The sequence below is a fragment of the Centroberyx gerrardi genome, chromosome 9 (assembly GCF_048128805.1).
Source record: "Centroberyx gerrardi isolate f3 chromosome 9, fCenGer3.hap1.cur.20231027, whole genome shotgun sequence".
Classification (NCBI taxonomy): domain Eukaryota; kingdom Metazoa; phylum Chordata; class Actinopteri; order Beryciformes; family Berycidae; genus Centroberyx; species Centroberyx gerrardi.
Window position 1 is genome coordinate 8,970,136 of NC_136005.1, and position 22,115 is coordinate 8,992,250.

The 22,115-nt window shown below is 40.0% G+C and overlaps 2 protein-coding genes across 5 annotated transcripts in view; one reads left to right on the forward strand and one right to left on the reverse strand.

Annotated features, from left to right (window-relative positions):
- The first annotated feature begins 877 nt into the window (after window positions 1–877).
- Window positions 878–7,856, forward strand: LOC139926041 (LIM/homeobox protein Lhx8). Of its 4 annotated transcripts, XM_071917601.2 has the most exons (9): window positions 878–1,049; window positions 1,702–1,782; window positions 2,441–2,566; window positions 2,792–2,913; window positions 3,485–3,705; window positions 4,761–4,864; window positions 5,662–5,757; window positions 6,244–6,433; window positions 7,218–7,856. In XM_071917601.2, the coding sequence occupies exons 1-9, from the start codon at window positions 966–968 to the stop codon at window positions 7,295–7,297; spliced, it is 1,104 nt and encodes a 367-aa protein (XP_071773702.1). In that variant the 5' UTR covers window positions 878–965; the 3' UTR covers window positions 7,298–7,856. The 4 variants fall into 4 exon arrangements, with proteins under 4 accessions (XP_071773702.1, XP_071773703.1, XP_078141716.1 ...); XM_071917602.2 differs by lacking the exon at window positions 1,702–1,782; XM_078285590.1 differs by lacking the exons at window positions 1,702–1,782; window positions 2,441–2,566.
- Window positions 7,857–12,151: 4,295 nt separating this feature from the next.
- The window catches only part of slc44a5b (solute carrier family 44 member 5b), a 40,242-nt gene continuing 30,278 nt past the window's right edge, over window positions 12,152–22,115 (reverse strand). The window contains exons 9-22 of the mRNA XM_078285588.1: window positions 21,098–21,181; window positions 20,348–20,460; window positions 18,997–19,128; window positions 18,368–18,467; window positions 18,163–18,255; window positions 17,596–17,683; window positions 16,629–16,891; window positions 15,252–15,346; window positions 15,035–15,138; window positions 14,814–14,887; window positions 14,312–14,382; window positions 14,114–14,202; window positions 12,739–12,823; window positions 12,152–12,370 (exon numbers count right to left, since the gene is read on the reverse strand). Coding sequence (XP_078141714.1) covers window positions 12,255–12,370; window positions 12,739–12,823; window positions 14,114–14,202; window positions 14,312–14,382; window positions 14,814–14,887; window positions 15,035–15,138; window positions 15,252–15,346; window positions 16,629–16,891; window positions 17,596–17,683; window positions 18,163–18,255; window positions 18,368–18,467; window positions 18,997–19,128; window positions 20,348–20,460; window positions 21,098–21,181 — 1,507 coding nt within the window. The 3' untranslated portion in view covers window positions 12,152–12,254. The remainder of the gene's footprint in view (window positions 12,371–12,738; window positions 12,824–14,113; window positions 14,203–14,311; window positions 14,383–14,813; window positions 14,888–15,034; window positions 15,139–15,251; window positions 15,347–16,628; window positions 16,892–17,595; window positions 17,684–18,162; window positions 18,256–18,367; window positions 18,468–18,996; window positions 19,129–20,347; window positions 20,461–21,097; window positions 21,182–22,115) is intronic.

The window sequence follows — 22,115 nt, forward strand, 5'->3', positions numbered from 1 at the left end:
CTGCTGTCATAACCAAGTGCAAAACAGTAACATTACAATGAGAGAGCATGGTTTGGATGAAGGTTGGCTTTCTCAGCACTTCTTAAGTGTGTGTGTGTGTGTGTGTGTGTGTGTGTGTGTGCATGCAAGATCACATGCAAGACCAGAAAACGACTTCTTGTTGTCCTTTTCTTTTTCTCACATTAAGATGAATAATGTGAGATTAAAGTAAAATATAGTAAAATAAAGTAACTCATTCATTTTACAGTCTGCATCCATTCACAGCCTCAGTTACATACTGTTTTGACAGGGGAAAGAGTAAAGGAAATTAGCAGAAATTAAAATATATAGCCTATATACTCAGGAAATAGTAGATAGAATGAATAATACCTGCCATATTAGGATTCATAGCCTCGAATTTTAAGGTAAATAAAGACAATTTCAGTAAAATTCAGGCAAACCCACTTGAAGAAATTCAAAAAGAATTCCAGTTCTAACAGCCTTCAAGGCCATGTTGCTATAGCTTAAAAATCACAATATTCATAGTCAAACGTACTTAAGTGGGTATCAGGTGTATGTTAAATGCCCATCAAATGCATATGATGTTGCCTGTAGGCCTATCTCTCTGTCATATCAAGATTTAGCCTACAGGTAATTGTAATTTCAATCTAAAATGCATGAGAGATTGTGCAGAAATATTTAACATGTTCAACTCAAGGAAGACCTACTTGTGTCATTTTTAAAATGCAGTGTTGATTTTCTCTGAAAGCTCGCATGATAAAACCACACAGACTGGCTTATGTCTAAGGGAGGCGCGGCCAAAGAGGACAGGAAAATATGAATTATGATCCGCCCTCAAGAAACATGTAAGGGCTGATAGACATACAGAGGAGTCGTGGAAGTGAAAGAATAGCAGCACTTTGTTGAATGCCGTTTGGAAACTGAGCAGCTTTTTTTTCAGCTTTTCGTGCACACTGGATACAGAAATGCGCTGGAAAAGTGAAGTAAAAGTAGAGTGTTGCATTGTGGATGAGAATGAAAACGGATCTATGTTAATGTCCGACGATGGGGTGAGTGAAATATTAATAAATGGACTAACCCGGCGAATTGAAGAGAGGTTTATATGACTTCTCACTGCAGACTTTATCGGACATTAAATAGCCTATTGGTCGAAATTGCTTTCTCAATTATGTCAGACTAGTCATCGGCCTGTAGCCTAGTCAGTCTTCCACAAGCTGACAGCTCAGTGTTTTCACAATTTGAAGAAATGTCGAACAAAAAATTACCCCTCTGTGAATATTCTGCAATTAAAACTCAAGTAGTTAATGAGACCTCTTCACCTTTTGGTTGCCCCGGGCAGACGTTTGTGTCGAACTTAGTCTTTTAATTGCTGTTATTAAATAAATCAATTCCCTTTCCCCGCGACTTGGCGCTGCTTTTGATTGGCATGTGAAATTGGTGTGTTGGGGTTTAACCACTGTGCAGCGAGCATTGCTGAATCACAAATGCAGATCTTAAGAACATAATGCACATTGGATAACTATTACTTCAAGTGCTGCCTGTTTCTGTAAGTAATGACTATCCTTCCTTTTTAAATGCCATTTTGGTAGTCGTTGGGGTTGTCATGGTGAAAAGTGAAAGGCATGATATTTATGGGATGTAGCGGGGGGCTTTAAGGCAGCTGCGAGTGTCTGACGGACCAAAATCCTCTTCCCACCGTAGCTTCCCGTCATGTGTGAAGATTGCAAAGGAGACGAAGAGCTTCTAGGCAAATGCACTGAGGACAGGAGAGAAACTATAATGGTAAAACATATTTGTTGCAGCTAAAGCTTGATTTTTTCTCAAATGTAAGATGAGCAGCAGCCTAATCAAAGGTCATTTATGAGGGATCACCTAGCCTACAAGTTTTGGAAATTTGTGATTTTGGACAAAAATGCCGCACAACTTTAGTTGAAGCAAACTAGACCTGAAACTTTGAAGAATAACAGGAATGTTCCTAGGCGCTGCACTGCAAAAATTAACCATCTAAACAGGTAATTTAATCTAGTATCGAGTCTTAAAAACTGCTTTAAATTAAGTTTATAAAATCAGCCAACGGGCGAGATAATTTCACTTGTTTCCAATGGAAATAATCTGTTTCAAGATTCGTTTTTAATCAAGTATGATTTCATTAATATTAGTGGACTGATCTGCTTTATTCTGCATACTCTTGTTCTGCATGACACTTGTTCCTAGACAATTCCTGAAACAAGTGACGTTGCATTGGAAAAAGTGCAAATAAAATAAAAAAGAAAGATTTTAAGACTGTATATGAGATTAAATACCTTGTTAAGGATATTTTTTTGCAGTGTGTCACCTTAGCAAGGTGCATCAACATGTGAATTGTGCTTAGAAGTGTTCTTTACGCACGGAGTGGAAGCGTTCCGGTGCGTAATGTCCTAACCGCAGGTATGATCCGCAGGGCGCACCGGTGGAGGTTTTGGATGAAGACTCGTCGTCGCTGCAGGCGATGGCATCTGCACCTCTGTTAGGCAGAAATGTTTGTGCAAGCTGCAACGAGGAAATTGTGGATAAATATTTATTAAAGGTAAAACACTACGAGCTCTTTTTTTGTGTGATAATTTTCTTGAAGTGTTATTACAGGGGCTGTCTTTCATCACAAGCCTATCCAAAATAATGACAATATAATGACACTTTTCTCTCTTGCGTTTGGACTTGTGGAATTTTAATAAGCATGCCCTCTAATAATATGCGCGTAGACTTATAGCTACGACTTGATTGACTTTTGCTAATTATCGTATCTTTCGTTTAGGTTAACGACTTGTGCTGGCATGTGCGTTGTCTCTCCTGTAGCGTGTGCCAGACTTCACTTGGCAGCCACACCAGCTGTTACATCAAAGAAAAAGAGGTTTTCTGCAAACTGGATTACTTTAGGTAAGCCTGCAGGCTATAATTGTGCTGATGAAACGAAAATCGAAACTACCCAAACGAAATATTGATATATTTTAATGCTGCACAACAAAAACGTATTAAGCTATGAATGGATAAATAATGATGATAAAACATAACTTGTATAATATATTTAAATAACAGTGTAATAGGCTAATAATAATCATAATAATAGCTTGAAATTTGTCTCTGCGATAGTTTGTGGATTTTGTGATGTAGGCCCATTTAATTATAATTATTGCATGGCTTTGTTGCATACTCAATTTTGATTGGCCAATGAAATTAAGGCATTCTGTGATTTGTTATTTCCGCTTTTTCACATCTTATCATATCACTCCGCAGTGAAGAAGTCTGGTCGATTTTGTTGGACTTCTAATTCAATTAACTCGCACCACTTTGTGCCAAAAGATACGTTACTCCTTAGTTACTGCAGACAGTCCTGCTGGAGTATTTTGGGAGGAAATGTGTCAGTTACTTCAGCCAGCTAGTTTGTTTCAGTTACCCGGGCTGAACGGACACGGGTGGTTTCTGACTTGCTCATGATCTTCCTTTGCAGAAGATACGGTACCTGGTGCGCCTGCTGCGGCCGAAACATCCACTCCACAGACTGGGTCCGTCGGGCGAAGGGCAACGTGTACCACCTGGCCTGCTTCGCCTGCTTCTCCTGCAAGAGGCAGCTGTCCACCGGGGAGGAGTTCGCCCTGGTGGAGGAGAAGGTGCTCTGCCGCATCCACTACGACTGCATGCTGGACAACCTCAAGCGCGCGGTGGAGAAAGGTGAGCCGGCTAGCAACAGTAGGCCTAGCATAGCAACCTGGGGGTCCGGGGTTAGGCTCGTCCGTTACTCAGAAATACATGTAATGCGTTGCTAACTGCTCGTTACTCATTTCAAATGTATTAGGGTGTTGTTATTACCTTATTAATTACTCCCTGGGAGCAGTAATTCGTTACACCAGGCTATGTGTTACATTACTTTTCCATTACATCTCCAAAAATGGTCGTTGACGTTGTGTCCTCTCTTCTCTCCAAAAATCGCGGTAACTCATGTGCTTAATAATCACAGTGGCAAATCACAGCAGTGGGAATGGGCTACTTCCACCCAGAAAAAGTAAACCTTTCTGCTATTTCTTACTTAAAGTTAAAAAAAAAAAAAGAATTGGAGGGCGAGATATAGTTTTTGGATAATGCAACTTCAATCTGATACTTAGAGGAGGTGATAACAAAAGTAACAACTTATTTTTTAAGTGGTAACTGTAATGACTTTACTGAAATCGAAGCAGTAATTCGTTACACTACTCGTTACTGTATGAGTAATAACGTTACTGGGAGTCGTTAATCACAAATTCGTTTGCCACACATTTGATTGATATATAGCCTATTAGATCATTATTAAAAGGACACATTTTGATTCAATTCAATATGTAGAGCTAAAATAAATCCAAGGGAGAATGCAGGGCCAATTATTACATTTAAAAAAGATTCAAACGTTTATTAACATTTATTTTATGTCCTGAGAATATAATTCAGATATATTTGAAATCAAAGTGACCTTTTCTCTGTGGGTGCAAAGTGTGTGTGTTGGCTATATCACCTATTACTTCCACTATATGGTTATTTCATGCTGCTTTTTTATTATATACTTTTTTAATATATATTTTAAAGTTGTATAAAGGACCTGCTGTGTAATATATTTTCATGATATAAGAATACCCCATGGGTGAAGGGCACGAAGAAGATAAGAATGCTTCACATTAGCATGTAGGCCTAAATGTAAATATATTTAACTGATATTCTGCGATATGTTTTCATATGTGAAACTGCTTTTGTTGCAGGAAACAGTGTTAACATGGAGGGGGCCATGCCCACCGAACAGGAGATTAACCAGCCCAAACCCTCCAAGAGAGCTCGCACCAGCTTCACTGCCGACCAGCTACAGGTTAACCTCCAGCACTCAGATAGATAGATAGATAGATAGATAAATAGATAGATAGATAGATAATTACTATATTTAATAGCAGGGGCCTTCTCATATCACACTCCTGAGAGATTAACTACACTACTAAAACATTTTCTTGAAGAAAACAAGTGACATGCTAGGTAGGATGAACCTTAAAATTAGGTGTTGGTTTTAATAAACTACATTACTAAAGCATTTATTTGAAGAAAACAAATGCCATGCTAGATAGAATAAATCTAAAAATGGATGCTGGTTTTTAAGTGACACTTTTATAATGTTTGTTGCTCTTAGTAATAGCATTTATACATGGATAAGGGTATTATAATTTGGATGTGTGAAAAAAAAAAACAGTTATAAGGACATGATGTATAAGCAAAATTGTATGGCCATATAGGTGGACAATTTAGACAGCCGCCTTTTATGACCAAAAGTATTTTTGTTCTTTAAGGTCACGCTTTTATCCAAATTGATTTTGTCCCATTTGACAATCTCTATTGCTGTTGAAAGTGATATTTCCACTCTCCATTGCCCAATTAAACTGCAATAGACACAACAAATACAGACACCCTGCACCGCATTGACTTTGTTTTCATAAGGATTTGTTTACAGTGCGCTGGTAGAGCGTAACTGTATTTATTTATGCAATACTGCATTTGACACAGACAAATCCAGAATGCTGCTCAAATCCCCAGCAGTTTATTCATGTCCTGCAGGTGAATCATGTATTACCTCCTGATTATTTAACTGATCCCGATATACCACCTCTGTCCCTCCAGGTGATGCAGGCCCAGTTTGCCCAGGACAACAACCCAGACGCCCAGACGCTGCAGAAACTGGCAGAGCAGACGGGCCTCAGCAGGAGAGTCATACAGGTCAGTGAAGGAGTGGGGCTCTATTCAGTGTTAAAATACACAATGATGCATGATGGGAAATGGATGGTGTCGGTATTGATTGACACCTGTATATTGTTAGATATCTATGAGGAATAAAGCTTAAAAAACCTCTACACATTTTTTTTTAGATATTGTTTAATTTTGCACACTGTTAAAACAATATGGCGACCCTGATCTTCCACACACTAAATGCACATATCATCTTTCATATATAAAGATATAAAGCTCAGGATATAAAGCTTTACTATCCTGATGCCAAGATGCGTATCATGTAGTTGTGACACGACAGGATGAAATCTGACTCATGACCTTTGTCACGTCATCCCCTCTCTTTCTCCCATCTTTCCCCGCTAAGCTAAATGATAATCACTGAAAGAATGACATCAGCAATTCAATGCTTCTTTCAAGTGCCAGTCATTTACATTCACTACAGCACTACAAAAGAAGTCTGTCCTGTTAACCCAGGTCTGGTTCCAGAACTGCAGAGCGCGCCACAAGAAGCACGTGAGCCCCAACCACACCTCCAGCGCGCCCCTGACCTCCCTGCAGCCCAGCCGCCTGTCCCAGCCGACCCCGACCCCCGAGGAGCTGCAGTACACGGCCTACGGCGGGCCGGAGGGATCCATGCTGTCCGCGCTGCACTCCTTCATAGACGGCAAGCACCAGCCTTTTATGAATTACCATTTGATGTATTGGTCTGAGTAATAATGCTTAAAGTGGTATATGCTAATCCGTGAGATTCACTTTTTTCATCTTTTGTTTACATTTTGGTGACATCTTTGGTTCTAAGCGCTCATTGCTGTGTTGTGTTTCTGCACTGCGCTTCCCAGAGATCACCTGTCAATCAAACAGTGTGGGCGGAGCTTGGATTTTCTGTTGATGCAGTTTGAGTTTCTGTAGGTGGCGCTCTTTTCTTTGTCTGTTCAGCCATGGTGGCTATCGCTGCTCATGCTAACTACCCAGTTCTTCTTCTATTTATTCCACAAAAATCGTTGAAACTGGAATGCTGGAAACATAAAAGCTGCTGGGAACATAAAAGCTTTCATGAATTGGGTTGAATCACTATTATCTTATATCAATCGGTGAGGGAGAGCAGCAAAACAATAATTTATTTACATGAAAATCTCACGGATGATCATTTTAATAAGGCAGCCTTTTATAAATAATCATAATTACATAATATTGCTGCAAATAACACTTAATAATCCAGCTGCCCCTTTCACATAGTTTTATCATCGGATGATTTATGTAAACTATTTTGAGACACTAGGAAGGTTTTTGAAATGTCTTAATTAAAAATAAAACTTTTTGTAGTTTAAGGAAAATTGGACATGGATGATTTTGAATTGATTATTAGAGTTTCAACAAAAAGAATCATAAAGCCAGGCTGTTTCTGTGTTAACGTGTGAATTAATTAGACTGCTGCTCTCTGCCCACAGTTCACTCCCCTCCATCCATGCTGTTCCAACCGCTGCTGCCAGCCCACGCCATGACCTCCCTGCCCGTGTCCCATGCCTGAGCTGCTTGTACACACACACACACACACACACACACACACACACACACACACACACACACACACACAGCAGCCTCAGACATCACCAGCGATCCTCACCCACAGTATTCAGAATTCCATGATAGACATTTTCATTTAACGACACGACAGACATTTTCAAAGAACCATAAAACCTTTTCTTCTCTCGAACTCCTGGTACATTCATTCCATGTTTATATTCTTTGCAAACATTTCATTCACTGTAAACATTATGGATGACTATAATTTACAATCCTAAATGTACTGTATTATGTGGAAATGGAAAGATTTCTGTGTACCTCATAGGATCCTGAGATATGGCATTGTAGACCAATGTTTCTTTGTGTACTTGTTGCAAAGTGCCACACTTTGACAGTGCTACTGTAAGTGAAAGCCACCAGACCTAAAACCATTTGAAAGTAATGTCAACTGATTATGAAGATGAACTTGAAATGAGAATTGTTTGTATAGCAGTGTTTGAATATTGCAGTTTAATTTATTTATTGTATGTATTTGAGATGTCTGTTTTGAAAATAAATGTCTAATTTAAGAAAAGTGGGAGATTTAAATGAGAATTAAAACATGTTACACATCAAATTACATCCACTGACCTACCCTATTTTTGGGTATAAAACAACTGAGCGAGGTGAATATAATAGAAATACAACTATTTATTAAGAAAAATAGTAACACAGTACATGAAACACGGTACAGACAGTCATTCTCATTGTTATGGAATACATACAGCTTGTACTGTATGAATAAAAAAATATGACAAAGCTGTTTACACTAACATTTTGAAACAGTGCACAAAGGAATGTGTGTGTTTGGAGAGGACAACACAGTTCACAACAAACCGTTCAGATGTATCAGTCCTTTATCTGCAGGTTAGCGCATTGCATCTTAAACGTTTGACTTTCAGCGGTCGTGGTAAGGAAACAGACGCACAGTCTAAGCAAACGAGTGGTTTCTACTTGTGTCTACTTGTTGACTGTGGTTGACCAAAAGAATCTAATTTCCAGACATGGGAGGGAGGGGAAGGCATATAAAAACACTGTTTTTACTTCACTTATCAGATCTTTCAGCCTCATGGGAATGAAAATAAATCTAAGCTGGATGCATGTGAAGTTACAAATCTCTTCCTGTCCATTGGGGAGTATAGCAATACATTTAGCTATAGAACAATAGGAATGAAAACATGCTACACACATCACATGTTGCCCTGTACAGTGCATGCATCATTTCTCCCTTTTTAAATTCTTGCACATTCAGTATGCAAATTTGATTGAACGGTGAAGGTGTAACAGCTGGAGCGTGTTTGAGCGTGTTCGGCTCTCACAGGGGCAGAAGGTGTGTAAGCCTGGCAGTGATGATGTCACTCTGGGGGTACTTTCTCAGGTTTGACAAACATGGGACAAAGACTGACAAAGACTCGGCTGGCACAAGGGAGCCGAAAACATGAGTCACAGACCACAAGGTAAGCAAGTGAAGAGCTCATTCCAAATGCAATACGTCCATTTCGGGAAAGGAAAAAAAACAACAACCTTACCTGAAATTCAAGGTCTCTAAAATCAAGAGGATCCAGTTAGGTTTTTGTCACCCAAGGATTAAGGTTACACAATATCCTTTCAAAAAGTACCGTCATTTGTTGTAATTGTAGGCTGTCAATCATCGTAAGAGTAGGCGTCACTTTTTTCCAAGTGGTTTATATTTCATTTTGGAATGAAACTCTTCAAGTGTTTCCTGAAATAAATTCTCTAAAGTCAAATATACAAAATTGCTTCTCCCTCATTACTGGCCCACTGCCAGCACAAACAATCATGCAAACTGACCTTTAGATCTGTTGTTTATCAAAGAAGACCAACACAGATTTGTTAAAATTGTTCTGATGCCAGAGGAGTTCTTATACTTCAGGAAGCAACTCATCCAGTACAGTACGTTTAAAAAAAAAATCACAAAATCTGACTGATCAACTAAAAAGTTTTGGTTGAGTAAAACCCTGATAAACCCAATAATGCTAAGAGGGACCAGCCCACTTTGGATAAACAAGAGGAGCATGGTGACAGATTCAAAGGAGGTTCATAGCTGATCACAAGAGATCAATCTGGTGAATTTTGGCCTTACACTTTGTTATCAATACAAGATGGATTCTCTGGATTTTCAGATTTAAGGAATTTAGACAAGTCAGTCACCATAGTAAACACACATTGTAATTAGGAATTGGTTTCTTTGCATTGCCCTCTGAGTACACATTTCACCAGAGGGTTCAGAGCAAAGCAGCAGCCAGGAGCTGTACCAATTCAGTTCAATTCAATAAACTTCATTTATCCCGAAGGGGTAATTAGGTACACACTATTAGGTAGGGGTTCAGTGTCTTAATTGCTCCAGGACACTTGGTTGGACACACTGGCTGCTACCACAAGGCTCTTGGGACTCCCAAAAGGCCAAATAACTCTCCACTTTACCTTTCATTCCTACACCTTACATTTGGAAAAGGTAAAGAACGTGGAAGGCCAGACTTCCACCACTGACCGCTGACTATCCCTTTATTGAGTTCCAAAATAAATTCAAAGTAAATATAAACTATGTAGCTGCAAGATGCAATTAGACACTCAACGTGGCTTTTCTAAGCAGCAGGCACTTTAGAGTGAAGCACTTTAATTGCTGTGTTATTAAGTCCTTGACAGTTAAATATGAAATTAGAACAATGGACACTGTGTGGCAAATATGTTTCTCAATGTGAGACAATGTGAGGTTAAGAGCCACAATCACACAATACACAGATGAGCTGCTGTTTGGCCATTTCATGGAAAAACTCATTCAATCAACAGTGCATTCATGTCTTGACAACAGTACACAAAAGACTTCTGCTAACGACTCACACCACCATGTGGCAAAGTGTTGCACCTACAAGAGATTCAGAACAAAAAGGCCTGCTGGTTTTGCTGCCATTTCTGGTCTCTCTAATAACAACCCTGATGAAAAATCACTGTAATATATAAGGACTTACAGGACAGTGTGTCTGTGGTGTTCAATAGTGAGTTTATACTGAGTCTTATTGTATGTTATGATAGTGTTTTTATTCTTGTATCACTATACCATGTCTATAATATTTCTATAGGAGTTACAGTGTTCCTGCGATATTTGTATAGTGTCTTATACAAAGGATTACTATAGTTCTTTTACATAAGAGGATGTATGCTTTCAGACAGACTGGCTGCTGAAATTAGTTGGAAACACCAAAGAACTGGCAAATCCTAAAGTTGTGAGTGTGTGGGCGAGCCAAGAGAGTCATTAGAGTTGTTTATATACAATTTGACCACTAATATGCTGTATAGCTACTCAAAGTATTAAGGTTTGTTGCAATGTGTGTCAATACACATAAATTATATTTGGCAAATGCTTATAGCCACATGGGCTTGTACCATGCTTTGGTAAATGATCTTCTGTCCATTTCTTCCCCTCACCTGTCTTCATCTCTATCTCCTCCTCTTCTTCTTCTTCTTGCTGTTCTTCTTGTTGAGGATGCTCCTCAGGGTGCTGCTCATGTAGTACGGCCGGGCAGCAGAGCCGCTGTTCGTCTCCAGATCCACCACTAGGGGGCAGTAGCAGTGGCATGTTAAAAACGCAATTGAGATAATAGCTGAGAAAGTCACAGAGACCATTATCTGACCATCATGAATGTTCAAATTAAAACCAGAAGCAAAATAATGTCACCTGCAAAATGCACTGCACAATACTTTAACCATTTATATTTATTCCAAAAAAGGATTCACATTTTCATTGGATTTCATTGATAAAAAAGAATCCTCCTATACAAAAAGAACACTGAATAACCTCCAGACAGATGTGTGTATTATACTTAGTATTAAAACAGCACTACATCTGAACCATCCAATAAAAAATTTACCAAAAATGGCTTTGACATCCTTTTATAAACTGTATCTCAAAGGTTCCTGGTGTTAGGTCAAAAACCACAGAATAAGAGGAACATTTTCTCTTTTTTTTTTTTTTTTCACAACTAGGCACATAAACTAGTGGCTGCATTCAGAAATTTCCTGAAAACTGTCAGGTTCTATTCAAATCTTATCCTTAGCAAAAAAGCATAAAACGTGTTTCGAAGTCTTAACCTCCCACAAAATCTCGATCTCTCTTTTACAGTACATCAATGACTAGAATGGAAACTTCCTAGATGTGTGTAACTGACGGAAAATAAGTGAAACCAGTTTCCCTATGTGTAAAATTGCACATCATTTTTGGATTTGTGTGTGTGTGTGTGTGTGTGTGTGTGTGTGTGTGTTAGTATAAATATGGTGGGTCAAAAAACAACCTATAAAACCAATGATAAACATACACAGCCAATAAAATAATCATGCTAGACAGAAAAAACATCACATGGTTCTTTTCCCATACTTGAAAGTGCCTACAAAACATGATTTTACACTAGAAGACCAAAGTGCCACAAGAGGGCGCCACTCTGCCACCCTCCAGTCCACAACTTCATTATGATCATGTAGTGTGCCATAGTCCATCAGCGGCATCTGTACATTTTAGGTCCTCATGTTTGTTTGGGTCAAATGCTTATATCATGCTTCCTGTATGTTCACATGTACCTTCTCGGTAAGGCAGAGAATCAACAGAGAGAGAGAGAGAAAAAAAAGAAAAAGAACAGATGCACGGTGGAAAAAAGGCAAGTATCAGAGTTGGCTCAAGAGAGGAAGTGAGTAGAGCCTCTTTTCTCGGCCCCCATGCCCCTTCTGTGAGGAACCAAAAACATGTCCTGTCATGTCCAGGCCGTCCCAGGCCAGGCTAGCTCCATTTTCAGTGTCTAGCCCTACAGTACTCGCTCCGGGACGTCCAGACCCCCACACACGTACATATATGGAGAAGTGAGTGAGAGAGTCAGCAGTTCAGTTCAGTTTAAGTGTGTGTGGTACGCGGCTCAGGAGCCAGAACACAACTTGGCACCCTGCTCTCCTTTGCGCAGGATCTTGTGCAGGCCGGGAGACATGTAGTAGGGCCTGGAGGAAGAACCATCATTCCTCTCCAGGTCTTCACCTGGCCCGGGTCCCAGCAGGGGAAGCACAGCCAAGGAGGAAGAGGAGGAGGAGGAGGAGGAAGAGAGCACACAGTGCACAGAGCAGCAGTCAGAAAGAGATAGAAAGGGAAAGAGTTAGTAGAGATACATACTTTAGAGAGTCAAGCAGGAATTAAAGAAGGGGGAAAACTGCCAAAACAGTGAATGAACAGTCAATTTCAGTGATTAATTTACAGACAGTTTGGAGGAGGAAAAGTGTTGAACTCAAGCGCCGACATGTTACCTGACATATAATGGGAATCTTTACCCAACACAGCAGCTCTATGTCCAATTAGTCTTGTGTTCTCACAGTGTGTAATGTGAAGTATTGAAAGAACAGCATACTTACAGAAGCAAAGGAACAACGTGTCCACACACATGGCGTAGACGTTAAAAAATCCATGTGCAACCAGGTAGGATCCAAATATCACCGTCTGTCAGGATGAACAGGTCAGGATCAATACTCTATATAACTCTATTTATTATAGATTCAGACTGTTTTCCCCCCCGCTGCACCAATTCCAACCCTGGAGTTATAAGTGGGGATTTGCAGCCTCAAGCCTCAAGATGCACACTTGGAGGAGATGAATATGTAAATCGAGGCATGTCCACCTTCACATTATAATATGCAGATTCTGATTATCTTAAGACAATTTGTACGTGCCTTTCCTCACACACTCAAAACCCTGCAAAATGTCCAGCGCACCCATCAGTTTCATTATGTAAAACAAAAAATCTGCATACTAATAAACGCCGAAGACATCAAACAGGATACAAACTGCTGAGTCACAAAAACTTGAAGAAAACTAATTAGCTTGTGCAACACTGTCAATTGGTCTCTGAATAATTGGAATGGTGTTTAAAGCAATTTGATGACTCTCCACAACTAGGCAAACAAGATGCGCCCCGCTATTTATGTGCTCGAGTTTTTATGGGATCATCAAAGGAGGCGGCGCTACCAGGGCGCCAAGAAATCATTTAGATGTGCTGACTTTAACAGATGCCCAGTGTGCCCAGAAGTTTGAACATGGATAAGGCTTTGATCATTGAGCGATGCTGTTGCTTTGCAGATCCAGATCGAACAGCTGACATCGCTCACATGTTACTTCAGGTAGCATGTGCCTCTTCCTTCCTGGTGACAGCTGCTCCTGGTGCAGGTCTTAAAGGCAATGAGCAGAGCCACCAAAGAATATACTGGCTAGATACTAAATTACCTTTACATTATCTGTATTAATACTTTCCAAACTTCACTGGTGCCATCAACTGCACACATCTGACCATCAGGGTGCAGAGTGAAGAAAAACAAATGTATGGGCGTAGGAAAAGACAACTAGCATGTGATGCAGATGTGGCCATAACAATTTTTTTGTGCAAAGTTTCAGTGCAATGAGCAATGCAAATGTAAAGTGGCTTGTTGGTGAGTTGAGTAGAAAGCAGTTATTAAGAAACTCATCTACTGATACTTATTTTTGACAGAAAAATATATTTCGGTGGTTTCTTATAGGCAAAAATGCAGACAAGCACAAACCATTTCATATTTTGTGAAGTCTACTTTAATATATTTTTATCCAATGAATGTTTCAAAAGCATGTTGTTATTTTAATCTTCCTGTGCAAAACTGATTTAAAGGTGCACAGTGTTTAAAAGGCAATGCCTCAGCAGAAAGATCATGTTTTGGTAAAAGGAAACTTCACAATTACTTCGCCTACATTCCTGTTCCTTACCAGAAGGGGGACCCAGTAGTAATTTAGGGATGGCACCTCCTCTTGAATAACTGGTATCTTACGTGTGAAGAAGAAAAATGCAAGAACACCTGGAAAACACAATTGAAAGTGACAATGTTACACTCATATTAAAAAAAACAACAACACACCACTGTCGACGACACTCCCTTCACTGAGTGTGAGTGAAATGAAACTCACCAACACTCCCTGAAATAAGCAGTTTTCCCAAGAAGAGCAGAAAGTCTGTCACCTTGTCCAGGACAGCCACCCTGCAGAAAGAAAAGTGGAGGAGAAGCCCAGACACCCAGAGAGAGGCAGAAAGCACTGTCATGCACCGACAGACAGACCTTAAGAGGGATCTAGGGAAGTGCAGACACCACAGACATACAGAAGGCGAGGAAACTAAGTGGGAAAAACATGCTACTGTTTCACACACTCGTCCCGTGGTTTGGGTCACTGACAATCTTACACAGAACCACATTTTTAGATCGTCTTGGAACCAAATCCAAACATCTCTTTTACTTGTGTTAGCCTGCCATCTTGGCTGGTGACAAACCCCTTACATAATGGCAAAATGGTAAAAAATTAATAACTTTGCAATGCTAAGAGAGAGTGTGGTAACAGCTAGTGAGTCATCTGTACCCCGCACCTTCTCAGACATGTGGATCTACTGGGGGCGTCCAAGGCACAAAAGCCTTACCTAATAACATTCCTCATCAAGAGGAAGAAAGCATCCTTGGCGGAGGTGCAGAAGTTCTTCCCATATATTGCTATCTGTTGGTGAGAAAACAGGTTGACAGTTCTAACATACAGTGCTCAGAAGTGGGTGATTCAATGTCAAACCGCAAGCCGGGACCATCAACAGCATACTGGCAATGAATCAGACCAAACTATTGGCAAAGCAGATGTTCCATAACTCACCATGATGTACGCATTCCTGTTCATGAACTTGATGAAATGCTCCAGGCACCAGAAGCAGCATTTGAGGCAGCAAATCAGGAATCGCGCAAATGCATTGTGAGCACCTGGGAAAATATCATCAATCACGCAGTGTAAACATCCAGTTTGAAATGATCATTGGATTCAGTAAACTGTGTAAAAGGCAGTAAAGTCAGTATCTTGAAGAGCTGCAGCTTACCTTTGAGTTTGTGGTCCAGATACTCGAGAACGATTCGGAACATCTGCACCACAGCGAGGATCAGAGAGCCAAAGGCCAGGGAACCTGTGTGATACCTGGGACACAAGAAACCAAGTGAATACAGTGAAATACATAAGAGAAAATGTACAGTGAGCCCTTCTGTTGGGGTCCTGATTCAGTCCATTGGGGCTTATTTTGCGTTGATGATCGGCTCCCTGTACTTTATGCCGCTTATTACACAGCTACTTAGCAAATACATTAATCATTTGACATGAAATATTGATTTAAAATAATTTTATTACAAGCTCAACTAATTTACAAGCTTCCGCCAAAAAATAGTTCAGCAGGACTGTAACCATAGAAACATCTGTAGCCTTCAGATAACATCCATGGCTTTACTGCAGAATTGCAACCAAAGCCATGTAAACAAATCTGGAAGATTGCTGTTCAGCAATGAAAAGTTTTGTGCTCTCTGAATAAATTAAAATTAATAAAAAAATCTAATGTTTCTAACCTAGCTTAGTCGAGTGTTTGTCTGCAGTAACCAAGCTAATGTCTTTTTAACTGTCTGCAGTTAATTTCCTTAGAAATCAACAAAATCGACCAGACTTCTTGACTGTGGAGTGATACGATTAGATGTGAAACGTCTGATGACATACTTTCCAAATAAATTGTTAAAGATTAGTCAGTGAGAGTGCTGGTGTTCCTTTTCAAGTCATGATTAGATGTTAAACAGCGGTCTGTTATGCAGAAATAACAGACCTCAGAATATCTCAGAGGATTCAACAAAGCCGCGTAACAGAATACAAAACAACTTGGAGCAACTGAACCATTTACTACAACAATTAACACAAATCTGGCATATTGCAGAATGCAACACAAGACAAAACAAGTCTAAACCACACAGGTTTGGTTTTGAGAATATCCCATTACCAAACTGTGTGTTCATCCATCCTGTTATTTTTCACACTGTAACAGTGGTTCTCAACGTGGGGCCCGGGGACCACCAGGGGTCCTTGAGGGGGTTCCAGGGGGTCCCCAGCAATTTGATGAATTGTTAAATTTCACCATTATTTCATTTACAAGAAATTAACACAATTAGAGAATGTAGAAGAATGATTATTTTGATCATAGTTTCTCTGTTATCTCTCTACCTACAATACAGATAGTCATGGAGTTCTGGACAAAATCATATCTAACAATAAAAATATTCTTAGATTTGGGTCCAAGAGACAAAATCTCATCAAATGGGGGTCTGTGGCCCTAATGTGGACTAAATTAGGTGTCCTTGATATGAAAAAGGTGGAGAATCACTGCACTCTATAACACTCTTTCACCTCTGATATGCTACATGTCTCCGTCCATGCAGCTACCTACCGTATGGCTCTGCTGAAGGAGGAGAAGAGCGGGCAGGCGGGGATGTCGTTGGGCTTCTTCAGGGCCCAGTAGTAGGAGGCGAAGGCCCCGGCCAGCGTGCACTGGCCCAGGGCGATGGTGAAGTTGACCAGCCACAGGAACACCAGCAGGTTGCACAGCTGCAGGACGAAGATGTAGCGGTGGTACAGACTCTCGCCGCCATAGAAGGCGAACGTGCACTGAGAACCGGGGCACACTTTGGTGACATTCGTCTGGCTGAAGGTCTGGAGGAAAACGATGGATTTGATGTTGTTTACATTCCATAATCAAATTCCGTGTAATCAAATGCTGTGTAACATCTGCTGAGATATTTATGTGACACTCAGTTTCAATAATGTGCCAAACCGCTCTATCACAGGAAAATACTGGTGTCACTTTCACTTTTTGGCTCATTTCCTTCATTGCATCTCCGTTTTGCATTATTAATAAGCCATTTCCCATTGTATGGCTTTGGGGTAATGTTTCATTTATTAAAAGGTCATGTGACCACCGAGCACATAATCCTTCTAGACAGTCACATAACCTTCTAAAAAGCAGGGAGGGCAGCCTAGTTGAAAGGGTTGCAGCTGATAAATAACATCTGTCAAATAAGCGTTCATAGCTGTCAACTCCAATGTGAACTATATTTACATGAGAGCACATTGATTCACACACTTCCCACCAGGGAAATCACTGCCAGTTATCAGATATTACTTGTAGGCAATAAAGAAGCTATTTCATTTGCATTGATTGATCACAGCTTTGGGGTGATGAAGACATCTGACCGTTGAATATTTCACAGATCGTGCAAGAAGTGCCAGAGGAATGAAAAAAAAAAAACACCAGTATTTTCCTGAAACGAAACAACAAAAATCAAATACAAATTCCATAGAGATATTCCTTTAGCAAATAAAACCTGCAGAGAGCTGTGTAGCAGAGCAGGGCTCACCTCTGGCTTGCAGGTGAGGTTGGCATACATGCATTTGGGCTGAGTAGACATGACCTTGTAGACTGCATCACCGGATGATGCCAAGAAGCTGCAGGGAAACCAGTTAAGAGCAAAACACACACAGAGGAAGAGGGGATTCTAATAGATCACCACAAACACTGACTACAGACAAAACTAATAGTCAGTTTCGATACTTCAGTCATATGCTATTTATACAAATGTAAATCTGTATCAAGACTGACACAAGAAAGGCGCTGACTTGTTTCCACTGTCGTCCTTGCTTTCACAGACAAGCTGCACAGAGAGCTATTGCTTTAAATTGTTAAGTAAAAGCTCTCACCGTTCAACAATGTAAGGATCACTATCTGTTTTCTATAACAACAATAGACCAGAAGAAGGTAGCATTGTGTCTCTCTTATGAATGATCTTATACATGATCTTGTGAATGATCTGAATGACCTTATAGTCTGGTTTCTATAATAAAACTACCATAGAAGGAAGGCAAGGAAGTAACATTATTTCTCCGGATGAACTTGTTCAGCACTGCACCGGCAGTTAGGAGGATACACTGCTGTGACGGCCCAGTAAGCGATGCAGATGGCCAGAAGGAAAAAGGTGATGATCGGGTAGAAGAGAGTGGACATGATGTAGCCGATGGCCCTAAAACGAGAGAGATGAAAGATCTTTTTGAATTGTGCTTTTGCATCGGAAATGGAGCCCCAAACACCCCATTCATTTGCAGGGACTCCGCAGAACTTTCATCCACACTTACTTGCTTCCCTCCTTCAGTAATGCGATGGCGATGCGCACCCTCCTCCTCAGGAATATCAGCATAATCAGAATGATGGCCTCAATTACAGACAGTGAGATCACTGCAAAACAAATGAAACATGTTAATATTAGGAAATGGATACTGCTGACCTGAAACAACCTCATTTTTATATATTTTTCTTGAAGCATGGACATATAAGTAAATTGCCACCATAGAATTATAAGGTTCCACTGACATTTAGGTCAAAAATGAAGTTATTCATACAAAAACAAATATATGTTTCACATGTGACTTAAGTTTGCCATTTGATAATATTTATCCAAGTTGTTAAAAATGCTAATTAAAATCAATGTGCTCATTTTTTGGAAGCTTTAAGTTTATAATAAATATGAGGTTCCTATAACTGTGGTTCTGTATAGTTCAGTGGGTTGAGCATGGCACTATCACTGCCGGGGTTAGGGGTTCAATTCCCACTGGAACCACCAATGCTAAAAATGTATGCACTCATGGTACTGCGAGGCACTTTGGATAGAAGCATCCACCAAATGTGTTATGTAACTGAAAGCTCACAAAATACAAAGAGAGAATGTAGTATTTTCTAAACAGGGAGGAAAAGTATGGCGACATACTGAAGACCAGCCAGGTCTGACTGAGCTGCAGGTAAACCCTGAAGTCCGTCTGGAAACCGATATCAGAGATGGTGACATCAGCATCCGGCTTCCCCCTCAGGGTGCTGAACTCCCAGTAGCAGTGCCAGATACCTGAGAGAGAGAGAGAGGGAGAGAGAGAGAGAGAGAGAGAGAGAGAGAGAGAGAGAGAGAGACAGTGACAGAGAACAGAGAACAGAGAGAGAAAGATAGAAAGAACAAATGGACAAAAGAAAGAATAAACCAGGGAAAAGACGCAAAAAGGTGAGACACAGTTTTCCATGACAACAGAGATGATCACAGAGTTCAGCAGCCGAAAGAGTTAAATGTGAAAAGTTGTGGGCAACATCTCCCACATGTTTCTATATAAAGATTTTTTATAAAGAATGCTTTGTTGTGTACAGTATGTGCTAAGTATGCAGTAGCCACTGGCAGTGTGAGTAACTGTCTATCGCAGCGGTTCTCACCCTGGGTGTCAGGACCCTTCAGGGGGTCGTGAGATAATTTATGGAATAAGAAAAAACACTTCTACTATACGAATTTATTACCATGTCTATTTTTTCTGATTTTTCTCTAGTTCTTGCCTTTTTCTTGTGAAATACTGAATAGGCCTCTGATAACTCAACAAATGAAATAACCTGAAAGGGGAAAATCACTCTTTGGTTGAACAGAAAGGCTGTGAACCACTGCTCTATTGTGTATACTCCTGTAGTACTCCTGTAGTATATTGTTACATTGTGTATGAAGTTTTCTTGTAGGCTTATTCCTGATAGATTGTTATAGATTTGTTTCCTATAGGTTTTAAATGCATGCATGCTTATATGTAAACACCGCCTTAATGGACATTACTGATGAAGAATTTTGATATGTTTGCTCTTATTCTACTCTGCCCTCGATGTAGAATTTAATATATTCCTTATTGGGGTGCATTATTGAACTCTCTACTGTTGCAGACCTACTACTGTTTTCTATTTATATCTACTTAATTGTATATGTATTCTAATGTTTTTCTAACGTTTTTTCTATTCTGTGAATCTTTACATTGAATCTGGTGGTTCCTTGAATATTGTAGACATATACTGTAGATCTGAATGGCCTTTCTTGGTGATGAATGGCCTTTCTAGACACCCTATTTCTAGGCTCATGCTGATCGCCCCGTGATGTCACTGATTTGGAACACCTGTTTTGTAGACTATATGTCACTGAGGTGATGCGATATTTTATCCTGTAGAAGGCAATATGTGCCGAAACGTCAATCCATAATATAAAATAAAACGAATGCATCAGAGTTACGAGTGTGCGGCTTCCCATCCTCTTCTATCTGTATACTCACCATAACCCACCGCAGTGATGACACCAAAGATAATGAGCCACAGGAGAACGCCAGCGGTGAAGCGGAGCAGCAGGATAAAGAGCAGGCTGACCACCATGGTTATCACCAGGCCACTGCAACAACACAAACACACTGGGAAATGACCACTGGGGATACAAGACCTGGATCGCCAACAGTATTTGCAAATGATTATTCTTTGTGTTTGTTTGAACCTGATTGCAGTAGCACATGGATGGGTTTTGCTACAAAGGAGAATACAGCGAGCGCCAGAAGGTTTTGCCTATTTGAAAATCAGTTTTGTAAAATTTCCTTTGATTTGCAGCTTATCTAATGCTATTTGAATTGTCCTGATGTTGTAAACCCCACCCATCTGGTGCTCCAAGTAGGTTAAAACAAGCACTAAGAATTATTTGCATATCAGATGAAAACTTGCCAAAATAGCAACTTTTCAGGAACTGAGAAAAACAGGCTCGTTTTTAGCTTGACAACAACCATTTTTTACATCATCCACTGGGTTTTGAAAGAGTTTCATAGACTAAGAGGTCAGAGAATTTTCTCAACCCATACAGGAAATATGTCATCCTTCAACTAGATGTAAACATTAAAAAAAAAATCACCAAAACTGGAGTTACGAGGTTTTCACAAGACAAGCGCGATATGCCATTTGATTCAGGTCTGGTACCTATGCTGCTCTACACTCAAATACATGTGTGTGTCTCATCATGCAGTCTGTCCTACAGCCATCCTTACATCAGGATCCAGTACCAGGAACTGGCATAATCTTCAAAGATCTTCATGCCAACTTCTTTGGCATCCAGCAGACTGGTGATACCGCTGTGACAGGATGACAGGGTGAGACAGAAGAAGAGGGGGAAAGACAAGAGGTGAGAGAGAGAAGAGATTTAATGAGAACACTTGGAGGGACCTTGGCATTAGTCCAGGTTTGTGTTACTGGCTCTCAGAGGTTACTACGGGTTTCTCAAAGGCATTTTGACACTAAATTTATCTTTGATCCTGTCACTTAGAATGAAACAAAGATGAATATAGTTTCAAAATGCTTTTGGTAATCTCAGCCCGCGGAGCAAGTTATGAGATTATGAGGGTCTGGAGGAACACCAGATCTACATGTTGAGAGCAGGACTTTCATATCAATGAGCCACGATACAGCATTAGTGTTATTGAAGCACTACGAAGCCTATGGTAAATGGTATGGCAGCATGTTACTAAATGTGCTACAGAGGAGCATTTACTGGAAAAGCACATACTAATGAATATTGATGTTAGCTCCAGACAGCAGTTATTTCTGTTCACAGAACAGGTAACAGCACATTGTTCAATGACCAAAGGAAACAAAATACTTGGTTCAGTTACTCCACATTAGATAATGACAGCATTGTTTCCTATCAATATGTTTTCTTGTTTCCTTTTTAATTTACAAGTTAAAGTAGCTGAACCGATGTATTGTTGTTTGTTTTTTAGCTCACTACATTTGAGGTCTCAAAGGACTCCCTATAGGCGGCTGTGGGAGGAATCTAGACCCAACCTTCACCTGGTGCTACATCATGCAATCTACACAATAAATATGCTGCATTTATATGTAATTGTTGAATAAATATACATAAGTTGTACATATATAGGAACATTTATCTCAGTTGAAGGCCAATTTATTCATAATTTATGAAAAAACTTCTATTGCTGTTGAATTTAATGTATAAATATTAAGTGCTCTGCTAATACAATTCATAGACGGTTCACAGAGATTTATTTG